Genomic DNA, 12,152 nt, shown 5'->3' on the forward strand with positions numbered 1-12,152 from the left:
AAGGAGTGGTTTCGTAAGAAGCATTTCAAGGTCCTGGAGTGGCCTAGCCAGTCACCAGATCTCAACCCCATAGAAAATCTTTGGAGGGAGTTGTAAGTCTGTGTTGTCCAGCGACTATAAAATGAACTATGTTGTTAATTTCATTTGCCTGAGCAAAATTCTGATTGATTGAAAGATTTTTATAGCCAAATGTAGAGACAGAAAATCAATACACACAGCTTCTCCTTATTGGCTTATTTAGATTATTTACAATAAAACTCTTAAAAAGTATTCATAGCAATATTCCCAGAGAGGTCTTTAAAGCCCCATGGATATCTCTATGTTAACAAATTTATAGCATATGTCTGCCCTGAATGTTGGTCGCGTAGGGCCAAAACCCAGGTCTTCATTCTCACATTACTGACTTATTTTGACCGGGGATACCATCTGAGTACAGTTGAGTTGGTCTGAGTGCTAACTTCCTCTAAGAAACAAAACAGAAAAGTGTTTTGCCCTTCCAGGACCAACATTTTGCAGTCCTGTAATATATTTGTCTCCAAGCAAATGTTCTCGTTCTAGACAGCCGGAAATAATATAGACTTTTCAGTCATGACAGGAATGTCATGACTGCAAAGAATTGGCCACATTCGTAATACAATGCCCATCCTAAGCATCATAAACTCTAAGACAGCCAAGACAGAAGGAGATCAACTTGGGTAGAAAGTTGAGTAACTGGTTTGATTAACTATATGTACTGTGTACCCTATCCTGTTATCATTTAGTACATCATCTTTTATATTGCATGTGGTTTGATGTAAGTTTGGAGTTGTAATGCCCCATATTAGTTGTATTTAGACAAAACCTAAGAGCCCACATTCAGAATTTTCTATGAAGGTTTTAGGATGTGCACATATTTTCAAATAAATATATATATATTTTAAAAAAATGTAATTATTGGGATAAATCTCTAACTTTTCTTTCCTTATAATTTGTCCTGGTCATTGGTAATTCTCATCTCCGTGCCTTAGTGGATAACATTGTCCCCATGCCAAATCAGAGAGTGCCCCTTGATTTCTTTGCATATAATCATTCTATAGAGTCTCCTGAACATTTCCTACAATACATTCACCGCGGCGTGTAGAATAGTTTTTTTTTTATAGGCCAATATGTATTTCATATCCATTGAGTTGCATTGTGGCCAATGGGGTGGGCGGAGTAAAACACCAGCAACAATTGCAAATACAGAGTGCCCCTTGATTTCTTTGCATATAATTACTCTATCCACCTTCCTTGACATTTCCTACAATACATTCACCGCGGCGTGTAGAATAGTTTTTTTTTTTATAGGCCAATATGTATTTCATATCCATTGAGTTACATTGTGGCCAATGGGGTGGGCGGAGTAAAACACCAGCAACAATTGCAAATACAGAGTGCCCCTTGATTTCTTTGCATATAATCATTCTATAGAGTCTCCTGAACATTTCATACAATACATTCACCGCGGCGTGTAGAATAGTTTTTTTTTTATGAGTCAATATGTATTTGATATCCATTAAGTTACATTGTGGTAAAAGAGGGTGTGGAAATATTGTGTTGCTAGATGTAGCACACTGTTCCCTATGATTTGACAGGTTTGTCTTACTCTACACCACAGGTGTCAGACCGGTTCCACGGAGGGCCGAGTGTCTGCAGGTTTTTGTTCTCTTCTTGTACTTGATTGGTTAATTAGGTCACTGATTGGTTAGTTTCTACCCTCACCTGGTTGTGTAGGTATGAACTAGGAACCAATTTATAGGAAAAACCAAAAACCTGCAGACACTCGGCCCTCTGTGGAACCGGTTTGACACCCCTGCTCTACACATTCTCCTGGACATTTCCTACACTGCTTTCTCTGTGGAATATTCAATAGTTTATTAGTTATGAGGCAATATGTATTCCATATTCTGTCATTGGCATTGTCTGAATTTTACCCTTGGAACGTGTTTTAACACCCACTAACACCCACTTTTTATCGAAATTACTCTTAAATATGATCATATTTGAATTGTTGTCAATGTTTTGAGAGGTACATGTTCTCAAACAATTAATAAACTCAATTTATCTCAGTTTTTAAGTAATTCGTTGCTCTCTTTTATTCTGAAAAATTCCAGATTTTCGTGACCCGGAAGTGTTTCTTTAACGTTGCTCACAAGACGCAGATGATAGTGTTTCCCTGCGCGCTTTTCGTTTTATTTGTGCCGGGTTGTACGACATTTAAACGGCATCTCCGACAAACATTTTACATTCGTATAATTGAGCGTCTGCAGCGCAACATTCTTTAGCTAGGACCCAGAACTGTAGAGCAATTGTAACCATTTTCGCATTTGCTAAGCTTTCTCTACCCTTACTTGTCACCTTTGTCTGGAATTCAGTTGAAAGTTGGTACTCAAAGTTAATGTTGCATTACCGCCGAATACTGTGCTGGATTGTGGCTCGAACGAATAGGCTGCCCTGTTTTACCCCTTTTCATCACAGCAGTTGTCTTTAAAGGCGTTTTTACGGTCTCGGGTAAGTATCAGGTGATCTATCGCCTGGCTACAAAAATTACTGCAAACCAACAAACCTGTTTTTTCGTAGTCCGTGATTGTTGCATGGACTTTCTATCTGCATTGTAGTTATGTTCTGCCCTAATCGCAGCATACCGTTTATCGGTTGTAGAACATAAACTGTAACTTATGGGAATATAATTAGCATTTAGCACATTGTTTGCTACTCCATCAGGTCGTTATTCACTCCGGTTATTGCATGTTGTAAGACCATGCTAATGTACAGTGGCGTTTTATATGTAAAAAAATTGGTGGGGCACCACCAAAATATAGGATACATACCAGTAAAGCTACTAAACTTGCTCTTGCTACTGATGTGTTTATTTAACACATCAACAAAAAGCGTGGCTCCAGAAAACACTTAACGACCGAGCTGCTTGCTTCTACCAGGTGTTGTAGTACACCTAGGGAGACAGATCCATTCTATGACAACAACCTTAATAGATGAGCATGGACACACTGAAACTCGTCACCATCTATATCAATCGATCCAGCACAAAAATATGACCAGCAACACAAAGGCCGGATGATTAAATATGCTTTCACTCACCAAGGCTGAGGGCTCACTTGAAGAGTAACTGTATGATAAACTTTGGGAATTAAGTCATGTAGCTGCTGAATCAGCTGGCTTTCGATGGACAACATGGCCAATGCGTTGAGTCGCGGCTGTCCCATGGTATTGCGAGTGAAGGTTTTTACCCTCTGAAAGGTGGAAATAATCCTCTCTGACTCGGATGTCGTCATAGGTGTTATGATCATTTTCAGCAGAGTGACGGTCTCAGCAAAATCCTCTTCTAGGTTGTTCTCATGGATGGATCTTTACTGAGACAGGGTCATCTTACCAGTGTGGCGGTACAGAGTGGTCAGCTCAGACTTCAACTTTCCCTCATTTCCTCAAGGCCATAGTTTCACCGCACAGTCAAGCTCAGATGTAATGAATGACAGGACAAATTGTGGGAAGAGCGAGCTGTCAACCAGCTTGGCAGCGATCAGGTGGTCACTTTGTGAAAACCACTGCTCCACCTGGGAGATGACTGTGTCGCATGCCTCCTTCATCACTGGCGCTGAGTTGGTTTCCCGTCGGCCTGGCTCGTCTGTTCCATCATGAACCGTGGAAGCCCATTCATCAGTTTGCTTCCACATATTCTGGACATTCTCCTTGAAGCGGGTGAGCGCACTGCTAATCCCAGATGCATTGATGCTCTGTTTTGTATAAAACAAACTTCTGGCATAAGGAAGAAGAAAAAAATCCAGCAGTTGCAGAAAGGCTCATTCCTGGAGTTTTTTTTGACAGGCTGTATGTCTCACTTATGGTGGCCTCATCCCATCCTGGTTGTGTCCGTATGTCCTCCATACACAGGAGCAGCGCGGTTTTCCCAAACTGCATTGACAGTTCTAGTTTTAAAGTTCCATCATACAGCGGGTGGCCTTGGAATGCGTCTCTGTGTTGTCTCAGCAAGTGCCGCAACACTTTTTGAAGCGCCAGAGAAAAAGGTGGCAATTGCAGTTAAATCTGCAAAAAACACCTTGAGGATGCTCATCCTTGCTGAACAAATGTCAGTTTAAGCTGGTGAGCATAGCAGTGAACAAACTGGGCATGTGGGTATGTCTCTTTCATTAGCGTCTGTACCCCTTGGACGTTTCCACTCATTACAGTCTAACATTTCGTTTTGTACAGTGCTAGATGTCCCTTTGAAGATGGGCTGAGCGTCAAAGTGTCTCTGAAGTCTCGAATCGCCCTTACTCCGTCTCGAAAATGCATTTGAATATACCAGGATTCAGGGAGTTCACTGACTCGTCGTGCCCCTGCAGTGCGGTTTCACATTTTCCACACAGTTTAATACATGTTATGATCTGACTGAGAACGTACCTGTTTTCTTCCACCTGTTTGTTATGCTGCTCAATGGAGCGCCTGTATGTACTGTCAACTTGGGCTATGACATTTACCCTTCCAAGTAAGACCAATTTTACAGCATTGTCCAGATGACTCCCGCTGCTCTCATGTTTTGCAATCCTCTCAGAAAGATGTTTAAAATCTTTGTCACCCGTCCTCGACCAAGTACCATCTCCACCAAATAGCAGACATGGAAAACAGAAGAGTGCCTTCTTTTGTATGCTAACCGTTAGCCACTTTTTCTTCAAAAACCACTCCACGTTAAACCCACGGTAACTTTTACCAGCAGTTTGAGTGATATCCAGTGGCTGATGGTTACCAAGTCACTTTACTTCAAGTTTCTCCTCCAAATTAAGGGTTTCAAACCGGTGCTCGAGTATGAAATCCACTTTTAATTTTCTCAAGTTATATGGCATTTGTGAAGCTAACAAGCTAGCTAAGACAACCTACCCTCCTCGCTCTTCTTGACGACTAATGTTAGCTCCAGACAGACAATCAGGTCTGAAATACAAAATTACACTGCAGTGGGGCTACCGGCTGTCAACCCCACTTGGCAGCAAATTTGTGTGATCTACGTTGATCACACTAACATTCTGACATGCGTGTTAATATTTTCACACGTACAATGTACATTGCATTGTGAGAGCGGGGCTAGCAGCGCATTCACGCTTAGCCTATGGCCTACTACTGCGAACTTGAATTGGCAGAACGCAGTCTGACGCAGCAAGGCAGTGACCAATGAAAATGATAACACCAATGATATGCAATTTAGGAAGATGTTATATTCATAGATAAATTATAGGTAGTAATCTTCAAGAAATAAAAATAAGAAATTTGTTGCAGTTCTTTCGGTTGACAAAAGGTGGGGCAGTGCCCCTAATGACCAGTCGTCCCTGCTAATGTAGTACTTTATGGTACCAATTTCACCGGCGAAACAGGACAGTATATACTGTACTTCAGCAGGACCACAGTAGTGAGTGACGAGAGTGCACTTATGGCGCTTTTCCACTGCATGGTACTGGCTCGACTCTACTGGCCTTGACTCTACCCGCTTTACACACAGTCATACTTTTTGGCGCGCTAGACTGAAACATTGTGAAGACTAGAGATGAATGGCTACAAACATCAGTAAAGCCATAGAATATATTTTCTCTACACACTTCACCTCTCAACAACTACATACCACAACAATAATTTGACAGCGGGATGTTGGGTTGTTATGCTCTGCTTACCTTTAAATTCAGACTGAAGTCTTTTGAGCTGTTGGTTATTCTGAGCTTCACACGTATAGCCTGTAGGCATTTTGTGTCAGGCAAGAGAGTGCACAGCTCCAGAACTGGTTAAGCAGAGCAGCTCACTGAAGAGTGCAAGGTAGGAAAGCCTTAGAAAATAGGTTTCAAATTATGATAGGTATTTACTAGACTTATCAAATATAAACACAATAATAAAACCTCTCAGGAGAATACCAGATAAATGTTTTATTAGTGATTTTGATTTGGAAAGATCTATAGAGTCTATTAATTCAGACAATGCCCATCACATGATTCTTTTTAGAATGGAAATAAAGGTTTAGTTTGGTCTTACCAAACATTAGAATTCAGAAGACACATGATCTAAATGATTTTGACAGAGGAATTCTTTTTTTGAGCCTGGCATCGAGATTCTAGCCTCTTATGAGCAGCTGCCATGGGATTTTCAAGCGCTTTAGTAATAGATTTTTATTAAGAGGAGAAGACAGAAAGGCTTTAAGGACTCAAATAACCTGTCTTTACAACAGTGGAGTGCATAAGTGCATCTCTGAACACAAGTTGTTGAACCTTGAAGCTGATGGGCTACAGCACTCTCAACAGCTAAAAACCGGAAGATGAGGCTATGGTGGAATCATGATGACCAAATCTAGATGATTCAAGACTGGAAAAACATTGCTGTGTCTGACTAATCTCCATTTGTGCTATGGCATGCAGGTTGTAGGGTTAGAATGTTGTCAGTGTGTCAATGGTACAACGTAATTTGCAAGCACCGTTGATTCTTAAATGAATCATTCCAGCAGGACAATGCAGCTTGTCAAAAAGCCTGCGTCATCTTACACTGGTTCCACCAACTTGACAGTGACTCCAGTTCACTCAAATGAACTGCATAGTCCCCAGATCTCAGTCAAGTAGAACACCTTTGGGATGAGGTGGAACAGGAGGTTCAAATCTTGAATGTGTGGGTGAAAAATCTGCAGGGACGGTCAAAGCCAAAAAAAGCAGTATTCTTAAAGTGTTTTATTCTGGAAGCACGTAGGTTATACTTTAGTACAGAAATTGGAGCCGCCTATTTCATACAGTAATATACTGATAATCACCCCTGGGGGGATGGCGACCACGCAGATGTGCTTACCTGAGATGGAATCTGGCAGTTTGTGCAGAAGGTCTTGGTTGTGAAAATGCACGTTTTAATGTCCCAAGGACAGGGTGCACCTGTGTGATGATCATGTTGTTTCATCAGCTTTGTGATACGCCACACCTTCCAGGTGGATGGAATATCTTAGCAAAGGAGAGATGCCCACTAACAGAGATACATTTGTGCTTAGAATTTGAGACATAAGCATTTCGTACATGCGGAACAGTATTTTATTTCCGCTCATGAAAAATCAGCCCAACAGATTTCTAGTTGCATTTTTGTTCTGTATTGTTTTATAAAATGACATGTATACCAAGTGTTCCAGGGGCAAATTGCTGTTTTTTACAATGAGATGCCATCTGGTTACAACTAATAATTCATCGTGTTGGTGGTCAGTCTTTGCATCCATAGCTCTGAGTGGTTACATGTTTCCAAAACTATTCCTCAGCAGGTTACAAAATCTGTTACGCTGATGCTTATTTTTTTCTGCAGATTGAGTCTTGAAATAGAGTTTAATGACAACTCCCTCTGTATCTCACTTCGCAGAGAAGCACACCTCTGTGAGGCCCAGAAGAATACAATCTCTGGAGGAGGTTATTCCCAGCAGTAGCTACGCATGGACTACCTTGGAAATCCTCTGTGTCCTTTGGCCTGCATTGTGAGAGCTGAGCCTCAAATGTCAGGACATTTACCCTTAGATGAGGTGGGTGTGTCACTGGATGCTGAGAAAATTAACACCAGGAGCTTGGAGTCTGTCAGCAGACCTGGAGGTTTAAATGGAGAAGCTAGAGATCCAGATACAGTTCTAGTCAGTAACAAGACAACAACAGCCATGATGAGGGATGTTCTTGTGTTTCCTATAGCCTCACCAATAGATTTCTCCAATGGAGGAGTGACATGTAAGCCAAATGTTCTTCATAGAAAACCTACAGAGACCCAATGCAGTGCCTTAACCACCCTTCACGGTGTACCTAAAGAGCAGCAGCATTCAAAGTCTATTAAGATTGAATTGGATTTATCTCAGTGTAAAAGTGAGATTGTGTCTAAATGCGCTGCAGTGAAAGTTGAGGATCTTAGCCCTGGAGGTCTGAAAGGAGCTGATGGGAAGGAGGTCTATCCAGACTCTGTGTTGCCACCTAACAAGATACCAGAAGCCCTACAGGGGGATGTTTGTGTGTTTCCTCTAGCTTCACAAGATGTGAAAGTTGAGGATCCTATTTGGGCATATTATTCTCAGATTGAATCTGGCATGATTCAAACAAACACCATCCCAGTCAAAACTGAGTCCTTTGAAGATTCTACTGTTGTGGTCAAAGTTGATTCTGACATTAAAGTTGAGGATCCTATTTGGGCGTGCTATTTTGTTAAACAGGAAAAGGAAATACCTAATGTTGAAAAGCCAATACATGCTGCACATCTGAAGGAGGAACCTATAGATTTTCCAATTGTGGGTACCAATAGTCAATCCAGATCTGGTCCTGGCTTATCAACTTCAAAGGCAAATGATGTTCAGCCGACTCTGACTGAGAGATGTGATCAAGACAGAAATTATTACCCAATCACACCTGCTGAGGTGTTAAAGACTCTACAGCAAAGTGGTAAAAACACCACTGTGAACCGCTATGTAAAACAGGAAACAGTGGATGTGAAAAATGAAGATCCCATATGGGCTAATTATCATATGCATGAAGGACGAAAGGACATGAATCCAAATTATGAACATTTGACACTTCTGCTTCCATCACCAATAGAAACCCATCATCCTGTAACCTCAGAGGAAATGCTATCATTGATTGGGATTAGACAACCCATCTGTAAAGTAGCAATGCCTTCATCCAAAGTAGAGCAGGAACAAACTATGAACTCTGACCCAGCAGGACCATCTCAACCCATTTCACAACAGTCCAGCAAAAAGCAAATGCTTGAGAGAGAACCTGGTGGCCATTCAGGCCTGGGTTCCCAATCAAACACATCCGAACCCTCAGTAACGATGCCAGATACACGTGAAGAACATCCAACAGCTACATTAAACTTTAACAAAAAACATAAACGTTTTACAGCAACAGGAATTAATACATGTCAGCTGTGTGATAAATCCTTTTCTTCACATGAGCAAGTTCAGGAGAAAATGCCCACTGAGGCTGTAAAGGGAAATATAAACAATGCTAAACCCTGGAAATGTTGTGTTTGTAAAGCAACATTTGGAACTCATGGAAGGTTAAGGTTTCATAGACAAAAGCATGTTAGTGGTTTAAATTGCCCTGTTTGTGGTAAGTGTTTTCAAATAAAACATCACTTAGATGTTCATATGAAGATACATTCAGTAGAAAGGCCCTTCTCCTGTGAGGAGTGTGGTAAAACCTATCGCACTGCTGGTCTTCGTAATGCACACATGTCTATCATTCACAGCACTAAGCGAGACATGTTCTGTCCAGAGTGTGGGAAACCTTTCAAGTTGAAAACCCAACTAGACATTCACATGAACATGCACACAGGAAACAGACCATATCAGTGCACCGATTGCGAGGCTTCCTTCAAGACACCCTCAGCTCTGTCCTCACACAAGACTATTCACACAGGTGAGAAGCCATTTTCCTGCCCTCAATGTGGCAAGCGTTTTCGCCTCAATGGCAATCTCACTAATCATTTGTCCACACACTCTGCTGGCAAAGGAAGAGTGAAGAAGTCAGGGGAAAACCAATCTAAGGGGAAGAAGAAGCAGTCAGACACTGAGGAGGACTCAGACTCCATGTCAGACCCAGACTTTTCATCTGACTCCACCCCTCAAACCCCCACCTCCAGACAGACCAGGAGTCAGAGGAAACCCAAACAGGTGGAGAACTGAAGGGGCTTGGAAGGCTGTTCATTTCTATATTTTAATGTTCATATGTTTGTTGTGTTTTCTTTTAATCTTTGACCAAAAATCTGTTTAAACTTTATTTTTTTATTTCTTCATTAAAATTATGCATTAAACTAAGCATTATAAATCGCTGCTTATTTTTCAAATATGTCTCCTAGCCCAGTGGGTCTGGGGGCCAAGAAATGTAGGGACTGGATGGCATCTTTCACTGTGGAGAATCGCTGGTTAAGCCTTCATACATACAACCTGATTCTGCAGAAGTTTTCATTGTATTATTTTTAATCATCTTTTTATACAGGTACATTAAGATGACACTCAGGTCTCTTTATACAGGTACATCAAGATGAGACACAGGTCTGTTTTTGTACAGGTACATCAAGCTGAGACTGCAATAATAAAAAAATACAAATATGAAATAACATTTAACAAAACACAGGCTTTAAGAAAAGCAATCACAGTGAACAATTAAACAGTAATTCATAAAATCTTTAAAATGTCCTTACGGGCATCATTAACCAATGTCTTGACCTTCTGGACCTAAAAATGAATGAAAACTGATTGTTGCAAAGGTTTGCACCAGTAATTAAACAAAATGCTGAATAATAGACTGCATTGAGATATTTCAGTTCTGACGCTGATGCGTGTATGTATCACATCACCGCAGTCAAGCACTGACATAAAAGTGGCCTGTACAATTAATTTTTGTGCTGATATGAAATGTGTTTCTATGAAAAACAAAGAATATTGATCTCAAAGTGATATGTGCTTTAAAAGTGAACCAGTTAAGAGGCCCATTATCAGTAAAAATCCATCCTGTGTTCCAATGGCACTTTGTGTTTGCTAATCCAAGTTTCTAATTTTAAAGGGCTATGTAATCATTAGAAACCCTTTTGCGATTGTTAGCACAGCTGAAAACTTGTTTTCAATAGACTAGTCAAGTATGTGAAGCATCAGCAATTGTCCGTTTGATTACAGACTCAAAATGGCCAGAAGCTTGTCAGTCTATTCTTGTTTTGAGAAATGAAAGCTATTCGGTGTGAGAAATTGCCAAGAAACTGAAGATCTCATACAACATTGTGTAGCGCTCGCTTCACAGAACAGCACAAACTCTCTAACCAATGTAGAAAGCGGAGGACCTCACAGGTCCTCAACTAGCAGCTTCATTACATAGTCCCCGCAAAACACCTGGACAGAGGAAGATTGGAAAAAAGGCCAGCATCCCGGTGTCGAAACGTTCTAAATCTTTACTGTACATTGTGTAATTAATTGAGAACAAAATGATGGAGCAACAGTCTTTGGAAACCAAAATTGTCAACCGATTGAGGGCTGGATTCAAACTCACACCAAAAGTCTAAGTGAAACGATTGAAATCACAGGCTGTTCCAACTTGGGTGAATTTCATCAAAGTAAATCATAATGTGATTCAGTTGTGTCTGTGTGTGTCTGTGTGTGTCTGTGTAACCCCCCACCGCCAAACTGGTCTTGCTGGATGATGTTGCACCACAGCGTCTCCCGATTCTTTCTCGTCTGTCACATGCTCAGTGTGAACTTGCTCTCATCTGTGAAGAGCCAATGGCGCCAATGTAGTCTGTTTCTGACAGTTTTATCAGAAACATGCCCATCAGTGGCCTGCTGGAGGTTATTTTGTCAGGCTCTGGCAGTGCTCCTCCTGCTCCTCCTCACACAAAGGAGCAGATACTCGACCTGCTGCTAGGTTGATGTCCTTTCTACGGCGTGTCCAGCACTCCTTGTGTAACGGCCCCTCTCCTGGTATCTCCTCAATGCTCTTGAGTCTACTGGGAGACACAGCAAAGCTTCTTGCTGTGGCACATATGGCTGTGCCATCCTGAAGGAGCTGGACTGCCTGTGCAAACTGAATGGGCTGCAGGTACTGCCTCGTTACCAGTAGTGACAAAGTCACTAGCAAAATGCAAAACTAGAGGGGAATCAGTCAGGAAATATAAGGAGAGAGCAATTGTCTGTGGCCACCACCTGCAAAACCCTTCCATTTTTGGGGGTTATCTTGCTGTTGCCTCTCCAGTGCACCTGTTGTCACATTCAATTGCACCAAAACAGGATACTTTGGTTTACAATTGCTTATGCTTCCTAACTGGACAGATTGATGTCCCTGATGTTTAATTGACTTGGTGTTATACTGTGATGATTACATGTTCCCTTATTTTTTTGAGCAGTGTAAATAGAGTAGAGTGGGGTTTGGCCCCATGAGGAGAGTAAGAGATAAATAAATTTATTTATAACAATTATAATTTCCTCTATTTGTGGTTAACATGTTCATAAAACTATCCATCCTGTTTTTCAGATATTTGACTTTTGACAATAGCAAACTGAACTGAGATCAAGTAGCCTATTTACTCAATAAGAAAATCAGCAGAATGTCAGCACAGTATACATATTTGGGCTATCTAGCTCCCTGTTTAGCGATGAC

The 12,152-nt window shown here is 41.2% G+C and overlaps 1 protein-coding gene across 3 annotated transcripts; it reads left to right on the forward strand.

The window, feature by feature from the left end:
* Positions 1-2,161: 2,161 nt before the first annotated feature.
* Positions 2,162-9,815, forward strand: LOC105027844 (zinc finger protein 333). 3 transcript variants are annotated; one of them, XR_002196907.2, is made up of 3 exons: positions 2,162-2,529; positions 7,393-7,549; positions 9,256-9,579. XR_002196907.2 is itself a non-coding variant. In XM_013134328.4 (3 exons), exons 2-3 carry the CDS (start codon positions 7,463-7,465, stop codon positions 9,689-9,691), a joined length of 2,136 nt encoding a protein of 711 aa, XP_012989782.2. In that variant the 5' UTR covers positions 2,175-2,529; positions 7,393-7,462; the 3' UTR covers positions 9,692-9,788. The 3 variants fall into 3 exon arrangements, 2 of the variants coding, with proteins under 2 accessions (XP_012989782.2, XP_019903394.2); XM_013134328.4 differs by having other exon boundaries at positions 2,175-2,529; positions 7,393-9,425; positions 9,519-9,788; XM_020047835.2 differs by having other exon boundaries at positions 2,177-2,529; positions 7,393-9,815.
* Positions 9,816-12,152: the final 2,337 nt, after the last annotated feature.

This window comes from Esox lucius, chromosome 7, assembly GCF_011004845.1.
Source record: "Esox lucius isolate fEsoLuc1 chromosome 7, fEsoLuc1.pri, whole genome shotgun sequence".
NCBI classification, from domain to species: Eukaryota; Metazoa; Chordata; class Actinopteri; order Esociformes; family Esocidae; genus Esox; species Esox lucius.

Coding starts and splice junctions, on each gene's coding strand:
- LOC105027844 (XM_020047835.2), top strand. CDS start 7,463: ATGGACTACCTTGGAAATCCTCTGTGTCCTTTGGCCTGCATTGTGAGA.